The sequence below is a fragment of the Amblyomma americanum genome, chromosome 1, assembly GCF_052857255.1.
Source record: "Amblyomma americanum isolate KBUSLIRL-KWMA chromosome 1, ASM5285725v1, whole genome shotgun sequence".
Taxonomy (NCBI): domain Eukaryota; kingdom Metazoa; phylum Arthropoda; class Arachnida; order Ixodida; family Ixodidae; genus Amblyomma; species Amblyomma americanum.
In genome coordinates, this window is record NC_135497.1 from 18,119,764 (window position 1) to 18,143,703 (window position 23,940).

The following is a 23,940-nucleotide window of genomic DNA, read 5'->3' on the forward strand; positions in this document are numbered from 1 at the left end:
CACAGCGTACCTATGCAGGCAACCATGGTGCGCAACAAGATGGCAGTCACATCCCCATGAGCCAGACTACCCTGTGGTCCAGCAAATTTGATAATGCCCCCCTCAAAAAAGAAAGTGAAGGCGAAGCCGATTAGAGAAGCAGGGTGTGCTGCCCTCTACCTGTCTCCCGTTGTGCAGTATCTTTTGGACCAGCAGGAACAGCCCTCAATTTGAGCTTTTAGTTTCGAACTTCGCAACAGTATGGCAGCTGAGGGGGTACTGGTTTGCCACACAGGACCCTCCTGGCCATCAAACCTGATAGCGAATGGGGTCTATACATAAGTATTTTATGATTAATGCTACTGTCAGCATCAAAATAAACTGTGAAAGTTTTTGTTACACCGCTTCCTAATTAGCTCATTTGTGGTTGGCTTGATTGTTTATAATTTTACGAGTGGCCTACAGAAAGCAGGACTATATTGGCATTGTGTATTGCTTTTAAACCTGCTGAGAAGCCACAAAACAAGAGATTACCTATTCAGAATATACTCACTCTAGCAAACCACTTTTCAAGTCCACCGGCATTCTACCTTTTTGTTCTATGTATACTTTAAAGGTAGCCCAGACATTTCATAAAATATGTACCGCAGCGGTGGCCTAGTGGTTTGAGCCCCTGCCTCCCATGCGGGAGGTGCTGGGTTCAATCCCGTGCCGCCGGGTACCCACTGGCGATATGGTGGGTACAATTTTTCCCCTGGCGTGGTGCTCGGCTTCTTTAGGGTGAAATGCTTGGGAAATGGGTCTTTGACCGCACCTTGAGAAGAACAAAAATACCTTGTGCCATGGTGCTCTTTGGCCCAAGATGCCATTGTGCCATAAAAAAAAAAATCACAATCAATTTCATAGAATACTACAACTTAATGACTGACTTTCCTGTAGTATCTGAGTCCTAAAAGGGAAATTAGAGCTGCTAGTGCTAACCGTTTAAATTTACCGGTGTATCGCAGTTACTAGAGTTCAATGGAGCTTTAATCTGGAATGGCATTCCTAATGTTGTTAAAACAAAAACAAACTTCATACAATCCCATAAATGTACCCGATGTATATGTGAAGTTATGGTGTGAATGGTTTCCGAAGATGAAAATGTTTTGTGAGTGTCTTTTGTTTATGCTCTTTTATTTTCCCTGAAAATGTAAATTTCTCATTCTCATTTTATGAAGGCGAGAAGTGTTTGTCTCCGTGGGCTACAATTATGTTGTACTTAATGTGATGGACCTGAAACTAGCACCTGGCTATAGGTCCAACATCATTGTACATATTGCATTGTACAAAATTTCATTTTCGAAAAAAAAAAAGGGGGTGAGCTTTCTGGCAGATCTTTCAGTGCTGCATTAGATTTTACAGTATCTCATAACAATGCATGTGCTTGCTTTGCATACTTACTTGTGAAAATCTCTGCTTTTCTTCAGTAATCCAAAATGTTTGGCGCGCTCAGCGGTGAATAAGCCTTTATTGTCTGCCTACAGGCCTGCCACTACTGGTGCAGAGGAGCATAGCACGCCAGATCCAGCTGGTGGAGGTCATTGGCAAAGGCCGCTACGGCGAGGTGTGGCGAGGCCGGTGGCGGGGTGAATCAGTGGCGGTGAAGATATTTTCATCGCGGGATGAGCGGTCATGGTTTCGTGAGGTGGAGATCTACCAAACAGTGATGCTGAGGCACGACAACATCCTTGGATTCATAGCTGCTGATAACAAAGGTGATGCTCTTTTATTTCTTTTGTTCCGCTTGTCAAGCTCACATGGAACAGTGCAGTTTCCGAGTACGTGGCCTGACAATTTATATATCGAACTATTGGGTGGATAGCGCAGTGCTGCTCATGCTGTGCTATCAAAGCTGCTGTTGGCATTTGTTGACAGAATGAAGCTAGTGGGGAATTCCTGTAACTAGGGTTAATGAACATTGTAAGTCATGGTGTAAGAAGTACCTCAGGGGATACAGCGCACCGCACCTGCCACATAGTGACCAGAGAGAAAAATCAGTACCCACTTCCCTCCCAAGCCACCATGGGGGCATTACGGCCAAGGTGGTTTGGCGCTTGACACTGTGTCAGTAACGTGCTGCTTTTGCACTTGCCGTTTACGTTTGTGTCTTGCTTTGTTCAGTATAATTTTATTTGTGTGGTGGTGTCTTGGTTGCCAAGGGTTGTCTGCTTCATATGTTGGTAGCCCAGTCGGTGCTCTGAAGGTAAGATAACGGGGAAAAAAGTGTTTTGTGCCCAGGTGCAACTCTGGGTACCAGACTTGTGCTGACGGGGTATCACTCTTTGCGGCTCCTAAGAAAGAGAAATGCTTGAAGGTATGGTGCCACACTATTCCGCATAAAGACCACGTCTTGCAGGCAACGGATTATGTCTGCGAAAAACATTTTTAGCCAAAGTATATACAGTAAAAGCTCGTTAATTCGAACTTCAAGGGGACAGGAAAATTGTTCGAATTAAACGAAGTTCAAATTATCGAATAGGCGCTAGAACGAGCGGTTATAGCTCCCCGCCGCGCGGGCAGAACCCGAAGCAGCCACATCTAGACTCGTTATCGTGAGCTAGGCACTACTACACGTTTGTGGCGGGCATATTTTGAGAATTAAATTGATCCGGACCTAATCACAAATGAAATACATTGATTGGCCAGTTATGCGCCAGAAACAAGTACTGGAATGCATTCGCGTGAGCAGCGAGCTTTAGTGCTAGAATATATGATGCTATTTATGCTCCAAAACATGTTTATTTACGGGGAAGGGTTGTCAAAATTAAAAGGAATCGATGAAATGCATTTTCGTGCATTTTTTCTGCCGAGAATCCATCAGCGTCATCTACAGCTTGCCCAAAGCTTCTGCGTAACATCACAGTTCTCATTGACAAAGAAGTGGCATGCTGCAACGTTGAGCGCCGAACTACCTCATGTGTGCTTGGCGGTGGCATAGTCTCGTCATCGCCGTTGGACTCATCACTGTCGGCTGTTCTCGCCGCACGTGAGCCCTGCGACGTCTACTGGGAGCATGCAGCCTCAATTATATTGGCCTTACTCAAGGGCTCCAACATTTCCGCGCTGCTGTCCATGTAGCTCACGCTCGTGGCACCAACAAAATTCGCCATCGCCCAAACCGCCATACTACGTTGCTTACACCACGTGATCGTGACCGCGGCACAACAAAAACCTGGAACGGCTCGCGCCGAAGCATCAGCGGCGTGGGCGAGCATAGAGTTTCTTACTATTAACTAGAGGGAAAGCTGGCGGCGCTGTTCCTCAGCTATTATGGGCACTCAAAGCATCATGGAGCGATGTGCTACTTGGTGCGGGACAGTTGATTTTCTTTTTGAGAACACAGATTGGCATTACTGAGATTTCCCATTCCGTCGACAGCGCACCCCGCGTGCAGACTACTTCGGTGCAAACGTAGTGCGCAAAAGCCATAGTAGCGAAAACGTAACAGCATACGATGCTAATAAAAGGTTTTTGTTTTCCGAAATGCTATGAAAAAACCTCTTAAAGTGTTGAAGCGACAAAATGTTTTTCAAAAACATATTTCTTTTTAAAAGTGCACCTTTTAAACATGAAATATCGGCTTCTGTGGTCTGCAATACTTGGTCAGTAGGAGAGCACGCCATCGTTTATTTTGGGCAAACTTTACATTTGCATGTTTTTCTGCTTGTTTGTACACAGAATATTGAATTTTAGGACATTCTTGATTATCGAACGTTTGTTTTTAGATTATTTTTCTCATCTAAACGCAACAAATACTGAAAAGTTGAAGTTGAAACTTGCTATGCAGCTGTACAGCCTCAGCATTGCCAATGGTCTAAAGTTTTATTTCAAAAGAGGCACGCCAGGTCTATAGAATGTCAAGGGCACTGTTGATTTTACCGTGAAAATCGACAACCTGTTTGATGCATTGAATCAGAAACATCCAAAGGAAGGCTTAAGACTGCACAGTCAAGATATTGTTGTTCTGGAATCCTTTTTTGAGCTGGCTGAATGAATGGGAACAGAACTTAAAGGCAGGACATACTGACCAGCAAGATTTTCTGTCAAATTCAACTGCCCAGGGCTTAAGAGTGACTATTCTCTCAAGCATGCAGCTCTCCATGTACCTGTTGGAGAAATGCAAATTCAAATATGTATTAACTGTAAAGTTAAATCAAGATGTGCTTGAAAAATTCTTTGGTATCAGAGCACCTGTGTCTACCAACTTTCTTGCATTTGTACGGCATGCTTTCTGTGTACAGCTTGCTAAACCCTTCAAGATATGGTAACTTCCAGGTACATGACAATGAAGAATCATAACTGATCAGCCTGCCTGTCATGAGACTAGCGTTCAAAGAGAGGCCTTGCGAGTTGCGTATAAATGAGCTGAAGGCCAAACCTGATGGTCTTGTCGAGAGTGAGAATGAATGTGAAGACTTCCTTTAGAATCAACCTGACTCAGCTGGTGTAACCGATTGTACAATTTATACATGACCGGGTTTCTATGCAGGAAACTGCTGAAATGCACTGAGTGCTCAGTGTTTAAAATGGAGTTAATGGCTTCAGCAAATGTGACCAGGCCCGAAGCAGCCTTAGTTTTCCAGAAAACACGAGGCGGGCTGCTGCGTAGAAATGTTGCATTATTTTCTCTGGTAAAAGAAATATAGAAGTTTCAGAAGCATGCTTCTGATAAGAATGTCTAGGACATAACAGTTGACTACATTCTAGACAATTACAAGATGTCAGTTCCATGCAGTGAGCATAAAATCGACTTAATGCTACAAGCCGTGCATTATTATGTAGCATTGCACATGCATCAGTATTGCAAGCAGCTGAAGGAGAACAAAGAAAACGACGCAAAAGCTTCGCAAGCTCTTGAAGCCGGTTTAACACTGTTTTATTGTTCGTTGGAACTTTGAAATAGTCTTTCTTCGTTACATTGTCGTCAAGTGAGTTATCACCTCTGGGGCCTGTTTGTTGTACAGCTCAGACCACTTATAACGTAACCGCTTATAATGGGGGACCGCATTGTGTGCAGCTTTTTGTGACAACTGCTTTGCTTCCCATAGAGTTCAATGTATTCACGTACTGCTTAATACGCGGCAACGTGCAACCGAAGACCGCATATAGTACGGTTTCTGGAAACCCTGGCGGCCCACGTACCCGGCGCGGGCCCGTGGGTACTGGCGGGCGCGTGGAGCGGGCTTACCAGATTGCACAAGAAGGGGTCAACAGGTGGGGGGGCGGTGGAGTGTTGTCAGCGTGGTTGAAGGCAAGACAGAAGGCAGGAGAGGATAGAAAAAAAATAGAAGTCGCAAGGCAGGCGTTTTTTTCTCTCATTCTTCAATGCGCCCCCGTTGGGCACACTGATTGGACAGAGCTTGAAAGCACGTGATAACATGGCCAGACGAGCATGCTGGAGCGGTGGCCGCGGCGGCGAGCGCATGGCATGACGCTGCAAGCGCTGCTTGTACCACGTGCGCGTGCGGCAGCATCTTGTCACTCCTGAGCCTATGAGCGATGTATGTGTCGTCGCGTGTAGCGAAAAGTTGACAATGTAGGCAAGTCAGCTGACAACGTGAGCAAGTCTATCAGCCTGGGCTATGTTCAGTTCCCGGCGTCTGCTCCTCCGAAAGCCAGGAAACGGCAAGCTCTCGAAACAAAGCACAGCATTGTGAGGGACGTCGAGAGCAGTTTGAAAAAGGCTATGGTGGCAAAAAAGTACGGTGTCGCCGCCTCTACTGTGTCCGCCATTTGGAAGAACAGCAACAAGTTGCTGCAACAGCTGCAGGAAGACTCCGTGTCGCTTGCAAGGAAGCAGATTTATGCATCAAAGTATGGAGATGTTGCCGCTTTGAACGGTTTCGCGAGGTCCGGACTCAGTGCGTTCCTGTGACTGGCTCTATATTGCAAGCCAAGGCCAGGTGCCTTGCAAACATTTTGGGGTATGATGGTTTCAACCCATTGAACGGTTGGATTCAGCGTTTCAAGGACCGGCACAAGATAAGCTCGTCAGTCGGTGCTAATCCCGACAGTGTTGTGTGTGAAATAGCCGCCACAGATGAAGACATCATGGGAGCGGTGCGTGGTCGCGATGAGCCTCTATCCGAGTATGAGTCGGACGAAGTGAGTGAAAGTACAGCAGAAGTTTCTTGAAAAGATGCCCTGAACTCTTCAACAAACTGCGCTTCTACTGCGCTCAGAGAAACCTCAGCAAACAAGCGCTAAGTGCCTCACTGTTTTTGAAGAGGAAGTCATTAGCAACACAGTTCTGTCGTAGCGCCAGACTAAAATAACGTCGTTCTTTCATTCACTACGACGCTTCGACAAAAAGGTCAAATAAACTTCTTTGTTGCCTGTGATTGCAGTGTTGGGCGTCTCATGCATTGTCAGGTGCACTTTGAAAGCTAGGGTGGCCATTCTGAAAACGCGAATGCATGAAAAGCAATGTTTTGGTTACAGTGCAGTACCACTTATAATGAAAGCTAGGCTGGCCATTCTGAAAACGCGAATGCATGAAAAGCAATGTTTTGGTTACAGTGCAGTACCACTTATAATGCAGATTCTCCCGACTTCCGCGGTATGCGTTATAAGCGGTCTGTGCTGTAGTTGTGTAATGAATTGCTGCATTTCATCAAGAATAAATAAATGTTCGCTCTATATGCCTTTGAAATTCCTGCAGTTGCTGCCCTCTTTTTAACCCAAGCCCATCAAACACCTACCTGTAGTGAAAAGCAGTTTGTGTGCCATGAGAGAAAAAAAATACACGTACTCCTTGTTAGTAATTTTGTGGGCATCAGTATTATATCCCATACCCCTGGTGCTGCATTCCATAAGAGTGATTACCTGTCTCAGACTAATTTTCATTAGTGTCAGTTTGACACAAACATGGAATGAAAAAGTGACGGTGCGTTCGTAGACTTGGCAAGCTGTGATACAATTTTTGAAGCTCGATTGCAGTTGTTTATCTACGCAATAACAGGCCTTGGCAGGCGTCGTTGCCCGAGGAAAAGTGTTTTGTTGGGCTTTTTTTTTTTTTCTTTGTCCTTCCTTGCCCTAGTTGATTTTTTTTTTCCTTGTAGATATGGCTCAAGGCATAATCTTTTGGCAATTTGTACCAAATCCTGGATAAACTCCAGCCGCTGCGTGCGCATCCAACGATGAAACAGCGTTGAGGCATTTTCTTCGCACAGTGAACAATCGAAACCTGATCAGCTTTACCACCTCAAAATGGTAGCGAGTGCAGCCTTTCGTATATGTTTTCATCAGTGTCATCCCTAGTTATCAAGCGTCCTTTTCATGCTGTGCGTTTGTTTACTTGTGCCCCCCCCCCCCATAGTTTCACGACCAGATAGGCAGAAGTTCCTTTGTTCGAAGCACATAGCGAACGTGGACCCGGGTACCGTCTGGCATTTTCTTGGAATGAAAGCCTGTGCATGTGTGCGCTTCTCTTGTGTGTTAGTGTGTTCCTTTTGTTTGTTTCTGTCTTTTCTCTGTTCCTAAGTTCGTGGCTTTCAACAGCACCGTGAAAAACCAGGACAGCGGTAGTGTAGACTAGAAGAACGAGCCAGAAGCAGTCTGTGTGTGGAGTGGTCGAGCGTGCGACTGAGGGGAGGGCTGTACGACACGGCAATTGAACTGGCACAATAAACTAAAAACCTTGTTTTTGTGGGCTTGTATGCCTGCGCAAAAACGAAAGGCGCGACAGAAAGCACACGTGCAATAAGCGGATAGCGCGATGCGTTCACTGTGCCCACCCTTCATTCGTCAGTCAGAATAATGGACCAATGGAATGTCTTCCGCGAAGGTTTGGCGGGTGACGTCATCCACAAGGCCCGGGATGCCAGCATAGTGGACGAGGAGGTTGACTCCTCGAGAGGAATAGCGAACGGGCTTTGATTTGCATTTTTACTGCTTTTCGGGGCACACATGGTTCTAGTATTTTATCTTTGATGTCTCAACTATGCACTGGGCTTGTTTGTCTAAAATGTTCAGACGTTTGGTCAGTAGCCCTTTAACCCTTTGTGGTCCGAAATTTTTGAACCGCTTCGCAGCTATTCCGGTCCGAAAATATTTTGCCCTTTTTTCGCGCCGCAGATGAAAATGGCAACTGTTCAAAAACACTTAAGGGAATTTTTTTTAGGTTTATGTTCCTTTCCAAGCCTATCAACGGTATTTTGTCATCGTGTGGAATCACTTGAAGCATTCCCTTGGGTGCAGTCTATGGAGTCACTCTGCGTCCAGCCGGCCGGGAAGGCGAACTTCCGTGCCAGCTACACGCAGGTGTTATTCAAGTACGCAGCACGTTTCCCCAACCCGTGGTGCAGAGTTGCAGCCACGACAGGTCCGGACGAAATAGGCAACGACAGGGCATGCTAGGAAATAGCTTATTATCCTAACGCGACGCAAAGCACACTGCGGAAGAATGTTCTATCCATAAAATAGATGTTCAGTAGCTCACCAAGTCGTTGACGTCGACCGCCGTTGGGTTTGGGGGCCGGCGGCCAGCGAAGGGGTTCCTCGGGGCACTCAGGTTAGGTCCGGCAGCGAGAGAGCGTTTCCCGCCACGAGTTCCTCCTTTTATCCCTTCGGGCATGGCCTCCCTAGCGGCAAATCGTTGCCGCCATGCTCAGGCATGCAACCCTCTCTGCAGTGGACAGCGCGCTGCCGTGACGTCACGTCAGTGCTGGGGCGGAAATGAGCAGAGTCGCAGGGGTGCCTTCTCTCCACATTCCTGGTGTCCAGCGCGCACGTGTCACGATCGCCGCTGGAGCGGGGGATGAGGGGGATACCAGTGTATCCCACATCCTCCCCTCCTTAAGAAGCCTCCCAAACACAGAACCAGGGACAACATTATTTGATCTTCTCCGCCATCCAGGGATCGAGGTTCGATGTTCTTCAGCTTCCGCAGGTCCATCAGTTGACGGCCGCGCCACGCCCCTGCCGATCAGCTGCTTCGCTCCGTAGGCTTGGCTTCCTGCGCGATGATGCTGTCGAAAGGCATCTTGCTCCCAGTCTCAGTCTTCCAAGCGCGCGCGGTTGCGCCATTCCTATCAATTCGGTTGACCGCCTCCCTGGCGCTGGCCGCGATGGTTTGGAGGCCAGGCCCATGGCTGCGCCGCCCTGAGGTGCTGGGACAGGTGGCTTCAGGGGCCAGGGCTGCGGCGCTTCTATAGTTGAAGCCGCGATTGTGCTGCCCTGGCATACCTGGTCAGCAGGCGAGGCCCCAGGGTTGCGGTGGTAATGGGGCCCCGGCAGGCGGGGGCGCACAGTTGGCGGGTGGGCAGCTCTGATGCGATGTAGCAGGTAGCCGGGGTGGCCAGGTTACAGCATGGTGGCGACTGCAGGTCGCGGGCGGGGCGTAGCGTGGGCCTTGGACGCGGCGCGCTGCCGAAGCTGGATGGTGGCTGATAGTTGGTAGTGGAGCAGTGTCGTTCTGATGTGCTCTGCTTCTTTTCCATCTGCGCTGAAAAAGGTCAACACAGATGTAGCCAACTCCCGCAGCGCGTGCTACGTGTCTGATCGACCCTCACGAGAGTCCTGAGGGTTAACGCAAGTCAGTCTTACGTGGCACTGATCGGCATGAGCGGCCCGTATGTCATGCATCCAACGAGACTGCCTGCCGGCTTGCGCCCTCGCTCTAGGCTGCACAGGCAGATTCTGTTTCTGCCTAGGGCGCAAGTTATAGTGGGACGCGGGGTTCGCCGGCTGATCGCAGCGCTCGTTATCCGACTGCAGCGCGGGTCGGGCTGTGTCGTCTACCCACTCATCTCGCTGCACGTAATGTTTCAGGTTGCATACGTGCACCGGTCTGCCTGTCCTCGAGCCTGTAAACGAGCGAGGAAAGTTTCTCTCGCATGCGGAACGGCCCTATCCATTTCGGCGCCAACGAGGCCGCAAACTGTTTGCTAGCGTCGCTGAGAACGTGCTGGCGTCGAAGCACCAGATCGCCCACTTCGTAGTGAACATCCTGGTGCGAGCGGTTGTACTGTGCTTTCTGCTGTGGCCTAGCAGTGCCCAGGTTGCGGCGGGCCTTGCGTAAAGCTTCCGTCATCTTAGCGCGCAGCTGCGTCACGTATTCAGCTCGTGCTGACGAATCGACTGGCGTCTTCCTGCCGTCCGATAGAATCCGGTCCATCGGATTTAGCAGCTCTGTACCCAGATTAAGAGAAGACGGCGCATACCCAGTCGAATGGCTAACGGTCGAACGCAAACCAAACGCGATCTCCGGCAGATAGGAGTTCCAATCTTTATGCCTCTCAGAGTACGTGAAAAGCATGTGCTTAAAGGGGGACGTGGCATTCGGGATCAACTTTCCTATTTCTTCATGGCTTCTGATAAAAATTGGCAGGGTTACTGGTAATGTTTCTGTGATATCACCATAAAAATTTCAAACTGATATCTCAACAACTTTTTTATTTAAAAAATTTTCCTCCTTTTCATCTTGTACCAGGCTTGAGCGACTTACAAAATAAGATAGAAGACTTCTTAAAGGTGTGTTGCATTCCAAAATGAATGGATGAGGTCGTGACATTCCTAGATTTCTTTATTTACAATGTAAAAGTTTTTAGTTTTAATATTTTATGAGCAGACATTACAATGGGCACCTAAACAGTGAACAACTACAGTAGAACCTCGTTACAACGAACTTCAAGGGACCACCGAATTTAAATCGTTATTTTGAAAAATCGTAGTACTGAAAAACCATTATTTTGATGTCAGTAATGCATCACAAGAACTAAAATTACGTACCTTTGCAGCAGCTTTACGTGTTGGTAAGTAAATAATAAACGATAACACTGGGCACAGTTTAACTACAATTTATTGCTTGAAGAAGTCTTATTTTCTTCTGACGAGTAGACGACAAGCGCTGCAGGACGAACGCCTCCACATACTCGACCTTCCTGTGCACGTCATCAGGGACATCTTTGCAGCGCCCGAGGAATGATCGGGTCTTCTCTAGAAAGACTAGGACATCCGAGCCGGAAACAATCTCTTCCTCTTCGTGCGCTGATCCAGTGTCGGCATCGTCTTCGTCGCTACTACATTCTTCTTGCTCACGCACTTGATTCACGATGTCTTCGGTGGTGAGCTCCGCGTCGCTGTCCACATAAGTCGCTGTCCACGGTAGTTGCCCAGCCGCAGACGTTTTCTTGAGGGAGCCAGCTGCGACTCTCGATGTAGTTTTATGATCTTGTCCCGATCTTTGAGCATCGTTGCCATTGCTGACGGTGTAATGTCAAGCTCCCTGCACAAGTCCGCTTGCTTTTTTCCAGCCGCTGCGACAGAATGTCCGCTTTTTCTTTAAGCGAAAACTGGCGTCGCTTCTTTTTAACGCGGGGGCCAGGAGAACTCATTGTCAGCAAAGCCAATGCACAACACAATCACAGCGCCGATAACTTTGCAGATCCTAACATTCGCTGTCAACGTGGTGACACTGCGCTGAATAGGCTTAAGACTACTGCGCAGTATGTGACCACACGCTGGATGGATGATAATGGCCTTACCCTTTGTATCGGGCGGCAGCTTGCACCGCCTAGCCTATATTCATTCAACGCGACACTCGCGTGATGGCGAAACCGCTGGGGCTGTATCCGTTGCAACGAGTTCCCCAGCGCATAGCTGATGCTTCGGATGATGATGACAGGCGTCAGCTTCAGGGATTTTGTACGGAACTTCGACGGAAATAACGAAGCGTCTTGCAACGAATGCGAGATTAAATGACATACGTTATTCTGAAATATTCGGTAATTTGAAATTCGTAGTACTGAAAGTTTTTTACATTGAAAGTGTAGGTATTTTGGCGGGGATTTGAAAAAAATTCGTAAATCTGAAAATTTCGTTAATCTGATGATCGTAGTAACGAGATTTTACTGTAGTCGAATCAGTAAGTCAGCAAACGGGATTCCGGAAAACCAAGAATGTCACGATCTGAAACATTTCTCAAGGAATGCAGCGAAAAAAACCATATCAAAATAGCCCCAGCGGTCGTGAAGAAATCAGCGGAACAATCAGAGCAAATGACAAAAAAAAGTTTTGAGAAAATGGCTTCCGAAGTTGCACCTTGTATTTCACTCATCAAAAGGCACCGGGGTTGTAGTCTTTTGTGTCCTTTTTGACACAGGGCTTCTTGGATGCCTTGCCTCGAGATTGAAGTGCTTTCGCTGCCTTTCTTTTCCGCAAGGCGTCCTTTTCCGCTGCTCTGCGAAGAGCATGTTGGTCAGTTTGCAGCCCAAGTGTCGAACAGTACTCTGTGTAAGCACGGCGGGTCCCGTCATTGAACTTGCAAACCGCTTTGTTGAGAGCTGTCTCTGTTGCAGTCAAAGATGCGTTTTTATCTTTTGGCAGCAGCGAACAAATTACTGAATGAAGGCTTTCAGCCGCATTCTGGGTTTTTTTCCCCCAGACAACGGCTGAGGAGCTGGACATCCGATAGCCGCCGATAAACAGGCAGCAATGCATCTGTGACATGCCTTGGAAGCTGGTACTTGTGGGAGGGCAGAGGTTTGCCCTCTGCTTCTGCAGCCTGGTGTTGGCACCAACTCTGTGGTCCTTGGGGGCAAAACTCATGACGTGGGCGTTCATCGGTAGATGTTACGTGATAAAAAGTTGCCATCACAGCTTTCTGCATGTCCTCAATGTTGTCGTGATCATGCAGGGCCTTGCCATAATAATTTGTTAACTTCTTAATTAAAGCCTGAGTGAGGCCACCTTTCCCACCAATAGGCCGACCCTTTTCGCCTGGTGCTCGTGGTGTCGTCGCGTGAAGTGCCAAGAGGACCCGCGACATGCGCGGTGCCTTCATCGCTTGTTGCTTCCGGCGATGCAGAGCGTGAAGTAGAAAGTTCAGAAGAGTCCCCCGTGCTCGCACACAATGTTTCGTCCGTGTGTGAAGTGCTCGGCAGCGGCTCTGGAGCGGCGCCACCAACAGTTGTAGCCGCGCACGAAGTACTCGCCTGTGAGCCCGTAACTTCGTCACTGCGCTGCACATCAGAAGTAATTGAAGCAGACGACTTCTTCTTCTTCACCATCGGCGATTTTCGCTTACGGGTGCCATAGGCACACGCCGTCTTGTACTTCAGAGTTCGCCGACCCATGACCGCCAGTGAAAGCCGCTTCCGAAACTATGCTCCGCGCGTACTGACGAACATGGCGGCCGCGTAATCCGTATTCGAAACTAAGCTCTGCGCAAGAGACAGTCACGGCGAGCCGAGGTTCTCTGCTCAAATGACTAAACCCCATCGTACACGACAAGCAGCGGAGCCGCAGAGTCGAGAGGCACGCGTAGCAGACGACGCACCCGCCAAGGAGACCAATTGCGCAGCGCGCTGCTGTCACGTGACGTGCAGAGCCAATCGGAAATCACCGCGCGACCGTGAAACTTTTGCTTTTTATGCGTTTGTTTCCGCTTTGAGGAGACCGTTGAAGCGGGAAATTTGAAGTCGGAGGAACGCGCTTTCCATAGAGACCAAGATGGCCGCGCTACGTTGGGCAGTTGCCGAGAGATCGGGGCTTGAAAAGCAGCGTTTTTTCGCTACTTGGAAGAAATTTTCCGCCACCCTTGATCATCAAAACAATGATTTGGCGCACTTCTTGATGGTTTTCGACGATGAAAATTTGTAATCACACAAAATATGACTTGTAAAAGCAGAAAATAAATATTTCAAAAAATCGCTTTTTTGACCGTTTTCCGCGAGTTGAAAGCCGCGTCCCCCCTTAACGTTGCGATTGACTCGTTCCGTGGGGTTCGACTGAGCATGATAGGTGGTTGTTTTCTTGTGCTTAATGCCGAGTGCAGCGCACGAATCAACGAACACCTTCGCAGTGAAGTAGGACGCGTTGTCCGTTATCAGCTGCTCTGGAAAACCGAACCTGGTGAATACCACTTGCTGGTTCAACCCACTTGCTGAAGTGATCTATGACCACCAGCAAGAACTTGTTCCTACTCAGTGTCATAGGATGCGGTCCCATGATGTCCTTTCGACAAAACGGATCCTTCTGCTGAGCTTCGAGCAGCTCCTTTCTGCTGAACACGATCCCCACGGAACTCACGTAGTCCACGTGGTTCGCGATCTCGCCCTGGATCAATGGTTGGTCCGCGTTACTTACATGGGCTACGGCTCGGGTCTGTTCCTCACTCTCTCCGGCTGTCGGGTGGTCGGTCGCATGACCTTCCTCGCACTGGACAGGCGCTCGCGAGAGTGCGTCAGCCACAGCGTTGTTTTTCCCTTTGCGGTAGCGCACGGTGAAGTCGTAGCGCTGCAGCAACGGGGACCAACGCGCTAGGCGGCCGCTCGGCTCACTCAGTCGTCTCAGCCAGGTGAGTGCCATGTGATTCGTCTCGATCACAAATGCCACCCCATCGACATAGTAGTCGAACTTATGCAGAGCAAAAACTATCGCGAGACATTCCTTCTCTGTCACCGAGCAGTTTCTCTGCCGGCGTCAACGAACGGCTCGCGAAAGCTACCGGATGAGAACGCCTTCATACTCCTGAAGCAACACTGCTCCTAAGCCCAGGTCGCTTGCGTCGGTTTGAATCACTAACTCCCTGTTTTGGTCGGGTAGCTGCAACTCAGCCGTGTCAGCGAGCACTTTGGTGAGGTTGCGCAGTGCATCCTCTTGCTCGTGACGCCAACTGCAGCGCTCGCCTTCAAAAGCTTTGTCAAAGGCGCCTGCAGTGCTGCGTAATTTGGGATGAACTGGTGATAAAAGTTCGCCATTCCCAGGAAGCGTCTGAATCCGGCTACGTCTGTGGGCGACGGAAACTTAAGCAAAGCCTCAAGCTTATCATCGCACGGCAGAATGCGGCCTGTCGATCGTGAAGTCCAACAGTGTTATTGGGTTGCAGCGATCTGTGCCTTCATCGGGTTCAAAGTGATTCCCGCGGACCTCAGCCTCTCTAGGACATCCCTCAAGTGGCGCAGCTGTTCCTCGGACGTTTTCGAGTGCACCATGATGTCGTCTAGGTACGCGAGCGCATGCTGCCACTTCGCATCTCCCAGAACACGGTCCATTAGGCGCTGATAAGTAGCAGGTGCTCCTATACTAAGCCAAAAGACATTCTCTTGAATTGGAAAAGGCCTCTGTGACAAGTGAAAGCAGTTTTCTGCTTGCCCCGCTCATTCATTTCAACCTGGAAGTATCCGCGGCTAGCATCGAGCGCTGTGAAGTACTTCGCCCCACATAGGTTGGACGCTAGGAAAGAAATGGTTGGTAGAGGGTACGCGTCTTCTCGTAACCTCATTCAGTTTGCGGTAGTCCACGCAAAGTCGATATGTATCGTCTTTCTTTGGAACCAAGAACCCAAGAAACAAAAACCGGAAAGCTGCCCCAAGGGCTGTTAGACCTCTCAACAACGCCAGTGTCGATAAGTTCGTCTAAGGCGCTGTCCAGTGCTTTTCTTAGCCAAGCTAATTGGTCTAGGATTGCACTTCCAAGGCAGTGCGTCACCCGTGTCTATTCGGTGCCTGACTAGTGTAGTGGGGCCCTGGCGGTCAGTGAATGTCGCGTTGCACTCGTAGAGCGATGACAACTGGGCCTTCTCCCTCTCCGTCACGCTGTTCACTTCCGACAAGGGGTGCGCTGACCTACCCTGCACGGCAGAGCAGTTTTCTACCGCGACAACCTTCTCTCTGCTGTCTCTCTCAGCGGCGATGGTCCGCTCGCCTTCTGGTTCTCGGGCTGGCAGGGTGGATTTGTCACGGTCTCCCCCCGCTCTCGCCGTGTTCGGAGTCTGAGTTGTCTGCGACGCCGCGGGCGCTTTCGCGAAAAGCTTCAAGGCGCCTGACGTGCGCTTCCTGTAGCCTCCACTGCTAATGTCTATCACAATACCCGTCTTGGCTAGGAAGTCTCGTCCAAGAATTACAGGAACTGATAAACAGGGAAGATGAACGAGGCGTTGTCGACACACGTCTTTCGCAGCGAACCACTATCCTAGCTGCACTTGATTGCGCTGTGCCGCTCGCGAGGCGAAAAGTGGTATCGCACTCTCTCAACTGGATTTTGTTCTCGTGGAAATAGTTTAACACCTCATCACCGAACAAAGAAGCGCTTGCTCCTGAATCGAGTAACGCGGTGAATTTCTTTCGAGCTACCGTTAGCTCAATGAACGGCGCTGACAAGTAAACAGATCTTCCTACGCGACATGCCAAAGGCGCTAGCAAATCGGGGTTCTCTGTGTGCGCCGTTCGGGATAGAAGGTTGATCACTGGCGGGTTTAACCGTTTCCCGACCATGTTTGGTCACGGGCGGGAGGGCAGCCACACTCGCGGGCGAAGTGCCCCGGCTGGTCGCACCGGTAGCAACGGTTGCCCGGGCCCCGACGGGCTTGGTGATGGTCGCCACGTTCCGGTCGGTCGTCTCGAACTCGCGGCGCAAACGGTGGTGGCCGCTCATGCGGCCGCGTGTCGGCTTCGCAATCTCGGCTATGTTCGTTCCGCTCTGTGGCAGCGTGTGCTGTTCGCAACGCGTAGCTGAATGGGTCCAAAGCATGGTCGGACAACTCCCAACCCCTTGGGACACGTTCGTTAGCAAACTGTGCTGACGCTTCAGCTCTGGATGGACTGCGCGCTGAGCTGCCATTCCACGCGCAGCGCGGCTCAAGTGACAGCGATGCAGGTGGTGGCGGCCGATACGCACGTGCAGAGAGGATGTCTCCCTGAATGCGCTTCGCCTCAGCAGCCAGCTCATCCAAATCTCTCAACCTGACTCCTGAGGGGGGATACCAGTGTATCCCACCAGTGTATCCCACAAGTCCAGGATTTTGACGGCACATTTGGTAGAAAAGCACTGTTTCCTTCCTACCCCATTTGGCTTTTCGGTCACTGCAAACTGTCCAATCTTTGCTGCTTCGGCCAGAGAGTTTACCGTATTTTCGCGATTCTAAGCACCCCCCGAATCTAAGCACCCCCCCTATTTTCGGAAAAAAATTTCTGAAAAACTTTGCATGCGAAGCCGACGGCCACAAACTGCCGCCGTATATCATCTTGAAAAGAAAAAGCCTGCCGAAGAATGAGCTTTTTCCTAAAGATGTCATCGTACGAACCCAAGAGAAAGGGTGGATGACAGCAGAACTGATGTCCGACTGGATTCGAGTCATGTGGCAGCAGCGCCCGGGAGCATTGCTCGGCGCATCTGCAGGCACACGGTCAATGCTTCTGTTGGACGCGTTTCGTGGTCATCTCACCCCCCAGGTAAAAACAAAGCTCCAAAACAGCAATTGCGACCTGGTTGTTATTCCAGGCGGCATGACGCCAGTGCTGCAACCTCTCGACGTATCGGTAAACAAGCCCTTTAAAGCTAATCTTCGGCAGGAGTATGAAGAATGGGTGCGGAACCCCGACCGGAAGAAAACGCCGACGGGAAAGCTGCAGAAAGCACCCCCGTCAACCATCGCAAGGTGGATTTCGGAGGCGTGGAAGCGGGTGCAAGTTGATGTTGTGGTGAAATCATTTAAGAAGTGTTCCATTACAAATAACTTCGACGGAACAGAAGACGACCTGCTCTGGGATACTGAGAGCGGCTGCTCGAGCGGTGCGACGGACTCAAGTGGCAGTGAGAGTGACGAGTAGCAGATAGCGGTGCGTTCACTGTCTGCAGCTATTTTTCTTTTGAATGTTTCCTAAATAAAATGTTCTTTCTCGCGCCCGTTTCATCGAGATTTCGCCGCGAAAAGAGGGGCCCGGGGGGGGGGTCTAGATTTTTCGAATCTAAGCACCCCCTCTCACTTTGGGCATCGCGATCGTGAAAAAAAGGGGGTGCTTAGAATCGAGTAAATACGGTATATATGAAGTGAGGCTTGCCAGCCAGCCTTTCATCACCATCCAAACGTGCACATGAACCCCGCTTTTTAGTGCAAGTCCTCGCATCTCTGAACAGCTAATTGATGTGGTTTTGGCGATAATGAAGGTGTTGCTGCTCCTTTAGACCCTGTCTGAGCCGCTGCATTCTGATCAGAATGACACTGTTTACGATGGAAACTTCGAGAAGTCAGAAAAACAGCTTCATCCACCATTTCATGCTAGTGTTTCACCAGAGCCACCGTCTCCAACGCAGGCATTGTCCCCACTGCCACCACTTGATTCTGTGAAATCGCTGGCTTCATCATTTAATGGAGGCACATACAGTAGCTAACAGATTTTTTCAAGCTCCTATAATTCGGGCTTGCGTGATTTTGCGGACCTCTCTGAGGAACAGTCACGCACCTTATAGAAACGTGTACTTTTTCACGACCGAAATTTCGGACTCTGTGGAGTTCAGAAGTTCATTTTCTTGGACTGAAATAAGTGCCACCAATACTGTGGAGGTAGTTTTCCAATCTAAAATTAGTTTTTTTTGGCTATATTGACGCGAGTGGGCATCACTGTCGCAACCAACCGGTTCTCCGCCGCTGTGAAAGGCTGAAAGGCGCCGTCTTGGCTTTAAACGAGTAAATCGGACGGGCTGGCGTGGATAGGCCTGGCTGTTTGTTCTTCATGGCTGCCATTTGAGGTCATCATTGCCATCGAGATGGCCTGCAAAGCGCGTGCGGCCGCGTTGAAAACGGGCAGCTGCAGTATCCGATGTGGCTTGGACGGCGCAACATGTGGTGCTGGGGAAGTTAAGAGTTGAGGAAGGCATGCATTCGGACGCACTCGCTTCTGCTTGTGTCTTCCCGTATGTTGCCTCTCTCTTTGTTTTCGCGAGCATCATTGCCCATGAAAATGGGCTGTTCTTGCTTTGCGCGGCAGGTGAATTTGTTCGCGGCATGACCTGTGGCCACGTTGCACAGTCTGGCATCTTGACGCGATGTGTGCGGACAAGATGAAAACATGACAGTGGCACAGATGAAGTCTAATATTATTGCTTGCATGCGGAATGTGAGGAACAGCAAAGATCGTGATTTTTAAAGCCGGTTTTTTGGGAAGGGGGAATTTTTTTGAAGTTCACAGATTTTCGGAGGATTTTCCGGGTCCCGCCAAATCCGAAAAATTGGTCGGCAACTGTAGTTCTCTTCCTCATTGAAATCATCATCACTTTTGCTGAAAACCTGGTAGTTTTCTCATAAAAGGCACTCGGCAAGAAGCGATGTGTAAACAGAACCAGAGTGTTCACACGTGCCAACGCTCCAAACACGGAGGAAAAAAATTGGCTGTGGTTTAGCTGTGGTTAATCCTAGTTGAAATGCGAAAGCTTCGTTTCCTCGGCACGTCTTCTACGCATCGTCTCATTCCGACGCTCTCGAGAACTCAAACCCGTCTTTTCCGCAGTTGAAGAGTCACTCCGGAACGTGGCACAACTTCTTCTAGCCTCATCTTCGTTACGATGCTTCTCGAGTCGTGCGGCATGTTCTGACGCCCCCTGAGTGCGTTGTCTCTTCCTCACTTCGTTCTGTCGTTGTTGCGTCTTATTCACGCTCTCCATAACGACTGCAATACACTGAGGCGAAGTGCATATATATATACACCCCCCGCGAGGCGAGACCTCCTTACCCTCTACCCCAGCAGAGCACATCTGGGGGAGCGAGCGGCGTCGACGGCGGCACCATCTGTTGGAGTGCAGCTGCGGCGCTGCTAGGCAACGCCACGGCATACGGCTGAAGTGCGACCACGCAACAAGCCAAGCTGGCTGCCTGGCTGGCGTAGTGTTGCTTTGCAACAAAAAGCTCAGGAGAGAGCATGACATCACGCAGCCAGTCTTCGCAAACCAAGTGTTCATGAAGCTGCTCCCTCCCTCGTTTTTCGCTCTCTGAGTCGGTCCCTAAAGTTTTGGTGTTGCTATCTTTTAGGGCGTGCATATGCACAGCCCATGGCACGGGTGTCTATAGTAAGGAGGTTGATCTACAGTCAGTTTGCTGTGCTGGTCCATGCATGTGTAGCGAGGATAGATATCACCGTATGCTGTCGCGTGGGGACCGACTCTCCCCTTTTTACTTATCGCTAGGCTTCAAGGGTACCGCGGGACGCTCCCTGCTGAGTTTTTTTTCCTCCACGGCTCCAAACCACTTGGATTCTGCCCTCTAGTCTAAAAAATATAAACACAAGAAAAATTTAGTTTAATAATTGTATAAGGGATAGCGCATGCTGCATGCAAAAAAAAAAAAAAAGATGCGCACACTTCAACCATGGAAAAGCCTGTCGGCGGCACCCGACAACGGACCGCTACGGCCGAGTTGCGTTGTTGGGCGGGGCTGGACAAAGGGCTGTAAAGGGTTCAAAGAAATGCTGCCTTGAGGTGGAAAAGGAGAGGGGCCTCTTGAAGATGCGGATGCGAGTTGCCCAGGCTGCATCTGAAGACTTGCTCTGCTTGACCACTGCTTCGAGTGCTCCTGTTTGCCAACTTGGAAACGTTACAGCTGGAGTGAAGTTTAGGAGTAAAAAGCTCTGTGAAACCAGGAGTAATCGAGTGACAATTTCGACTTGATTATTTGGACTTTTTAAGAGCACCATCACATGCTCCATGCAGCCAATGTACAAGAATGACGAATAGTGGTTGCATCGTAACTGATAACTCGGTTTTTCGGACCTCATTCACACTGGCCACAGGACTGATCCCCATACAAGCCATCATATAATGTGTACAGTGGAACCTCGTTAAATTCAAGATTGCAGGAAGATCACAAACTGGCTCAAATAACGCGCATTTCAAGCTGCTATTCTCGTTGGGTTGGTTCATGGTTTACAAATCTGTAATGCTACTTTGGAATTATTGCACCTAGGATACAGAACCTAGGAAAACTCTGGCCATATTTACACAATTAAGTCGACCAATTTTTCAAAATTTGAAAAATCCGAAGTGAGGGGTCAACTTACAATCAAAACTACAGCATAGCACCATAAATAAAGGTGAGACGAACGAGACATTGGTGATGCTACAGCGTGATTGCAATTTTATGTTTGCTCTACAGCTCTGCCCAGTAGCATTCGGCTATTGTGTGTGCTTGTTCGGGAGGATTAAAAAATTTTTTTTTCACTGCACACTGAGCGCTCTTGGGAGTGTTGATAGTTGATGCAAGGGCCGCTGTTCCAGTTGCAAAATGGCACCACCACCCGGGAAGGCAGCGCTTCTCGCTAGCTGATGGAAGAGCTAACGCCTCTCACACATAGTTTCTCCCTGGCTCTGTTCGACGCATTTGACTTGACTGTCGCCCACGTTTTACCAGTTTTTGATATAGTGCTTCATTAGTTGCCATTTGTGCTCTGGGGCCAGTAAGCGTTGGGTGCTTGTTCACTGCTACATTCATGATGGCAGTCATTCTTTACGTCGAAAAAATGGACAACTGCATGCCGGCCCGCAAGTTCTACGTTTTGGAACGGACGATGCAAGTGTGGCGGCTGCAAAGAGGCAAAATTTTCAGCTGTTCCATGCGATATCATGGTGCGGTTGTTTGCAAAGTGCGGGATTTCGCAGGATGATGACATGCTGTGATTGCTTGCGAAGTGGGGGATTTTGTGGGACGACATTAGAACTGTGTGCTGTGGAACCGCAGCAGCGATGGCGACGACAGGCCTAGCGAGGACGATGGCTCAAGCATATAAGAGTATTCCAGTGACTGATACACTTTCATTTTAGAATGTGCCTTGGGAATGCCCCTTTTTTTTTTCCTGACATGCAATATGAAAGGATCGACTTACATTTGAGTCTACTTACAATCGTGTAAATACGGTAATAGACATTTTCAGTTCAGCATAAACTGTAAGCTTAAATATGCAGTTCTCACTGCTTTGCTTATTCTGTAAATACAGTCGATCCCGGATGTACCGAACTCGAAAAGGATTGTGAAAAAGTTCGATATATCGATAATTCGAAATACACCTTTTAGATGCTTGTTTTAAAATTGTGCACATATTGCACAATTTCCCCGGTATCATGACAGTGGGAGGCTACCGATTTGCTCCTTCAAAGTCCACAAAAAACGAAAGCACAGCTCCACGATTACTGAACTTCATTTTGCAAGAAAAAATTCCGTGAGCTTAGCTTGCCTTTTCTTCTGCACCATAAAGTTTGTTAAGCTGTCTCAAGCTTGTTGATGGTATCCAAATGAGAAAGTCCAGTGCCTTCCACTGCACCACAACAGCGACAAATGACGCTAAATGTGGATGCAAGTTCAGCTGCAGTGCATGGCGGCTAGGTCTCTTCGCCTGAATCTTCGCCACTGCTCGGGTCCGCTTCCTTGGTATCTATGATGTCAGCCACAATCTCAGCATCAGCACGATCTGCAGCGGCTTGCACGTCGTCGTCAGTACTGACAAAATCAGGTGCTGTTACGCCATCTGGGATGGCGCCTGCGAACACTGAGAGCTCTCCCGACTCACTGTCCAGGCATCCAGTGTCGTCGTCTTCTGTGTCAAGGCCCCTGTCTCGCTTTCACCAGAGAGAGTCTTTCTGACGATGCTGCAGCGACTCATAGAATGCTGCTGCCAACCAGTGCCACCAGTGAAGCTCTCTTCTCCGAAGGCTACAGCAAGCCATATTGTTTTCTCCATGAGCATCGGGCCGTCGACAGGGATGTTTCTGGCACGTGTCTCTAAAAACCAGGCGTACAAAACTTTCTTGACCTTGTCGTAGGTCGGAGCACGCATACGACATGCTCCAGGGCAACTGGAATGCGCTGCCTTCAGCTTCACATCGGCTTTGTTCTTCAAGATTCTATTTAGCGTGTTGCGAGGAATTCCGAACACATCGGCGACCACCAACTTTTTATTGCCGGCCTCCACCCATCGAATGATGTCCGCCTTTTTTGCCAAGACCAAATTCTTGGGTTTTTTTCTTGGGCTTGGGCAGGGCATGTAATGTGAAGGCAAGATAACCGCTAGTCCTTAAGGGTAACGGAGTGGATTCCAAGAGAAGGCAAGCATAGCAGGGGGCTGCAGAAGGTTAGGTGGGCGGATGAGATTAGGAAGTTTGCAGGCATAGGGTGGGTGCAGCTGGCAAAGGTCAGGGTTAATTGGAGAGACATGGGAGACGCCTTTGCCCTGCAGTGGGTGTAGTCAGGCTGCTGACGACGATGATGGCTCTTGAACACGCAAATAAGGCGAAAAGAAAACGCATGGACACCGCACAAGTCACAAGCGAAGTCATATTGGCCTCACGAACAAAGCGAAAAGAATGACCACCGCACTTTACCACACCAATCACTTGCCCAAGCAGCACCGACAGCAGTGATAGCCAAAATGGCCAAAACGTTGGTGACAGCTAGCTGACGTCGCTTGTTTTGGCTACGCCAGCGGAGTCAGCCAACCAACATGCAGAATGCGAGTGCCTGCGGTCAACACGGTTTTCCTCGTCCCAGCCCCTTACATGCCCCTAGTGGCCATTACTATTTCTGTTCACACCCCAAACAGTTCTGATGACGTGACTCTTACTTGTGCAGCTCCGCACGAAGGTGTCCAAGGCCAGCGCCGCGCACGAGTTCGGGATCGTTCACTCCGTTAGGAGAAGCCCATTTGCAAAGTTGGTCCGCAGTGGGAGAAGCCCACTTCCAGGTGGAGTCGTATTGGGAGAAGCGCACTTGCAGGGGCATGGCGTGGCACGGAGCTCACTGTCAAATATGAGGTGCACGGAAGGTCGATAAACACAAACAGATTTGCAATACTTTGCATGGGATAACCAAGGGCATTTTAGAACTGTTCGGTATAGGCATAAATATGATATATCCGGGTTCGATATATCCGGGATCGACTCTACAGTGCAATCCACTTATAATGATATTGAGAAAACCGGAAAATCCGATCGTTATAACTGATTATCATTATATCTGGACTGGCAAAAAAATGCAAAAAGAACACACCCATGTATTCCCCCGTGTATGTAGGTACCGCCACTGGTGCTCCCGTCAAGGACGTACAGAGTCATGGCACGCTGCCAAGGGCTGCGCTGTAGACAGCGCAAAACGAGGGAATGCGCAAGAAAAGCGAACGCTTAAAAATAAAAATAAATTACCAACTTGATAAATCTAAA

General features: G+C 49.3%; 1 protein-coding gene across 6 annotated transcripts in view; it reads left to right on the forward strand.

Moving 5' to 3' along the window:
- babo (TGF-beta receptor type-1 babo) overlaps nucleotides 1-23,940 on the forward strand; it is a 108,052-nt gene that overhangs the window by 57,724 nt on the left and 26,388 nt on the right. For all 6 annotated transcript variants that reach the window (XM_077643671.1, XM_077643679.1, XM_077643704.1 and 3 more), the window contains one exon: nucleotides 1,506-1,736. In XM_077643671.1, coding sequence (XP_077499797.1) covers nucleotides 1,506-1,736 — 231 coding nt within the window. The remainder of the gene's footprint in view (nucleotides 1-1,505; nucleotides 1,737-23,940) is intronic.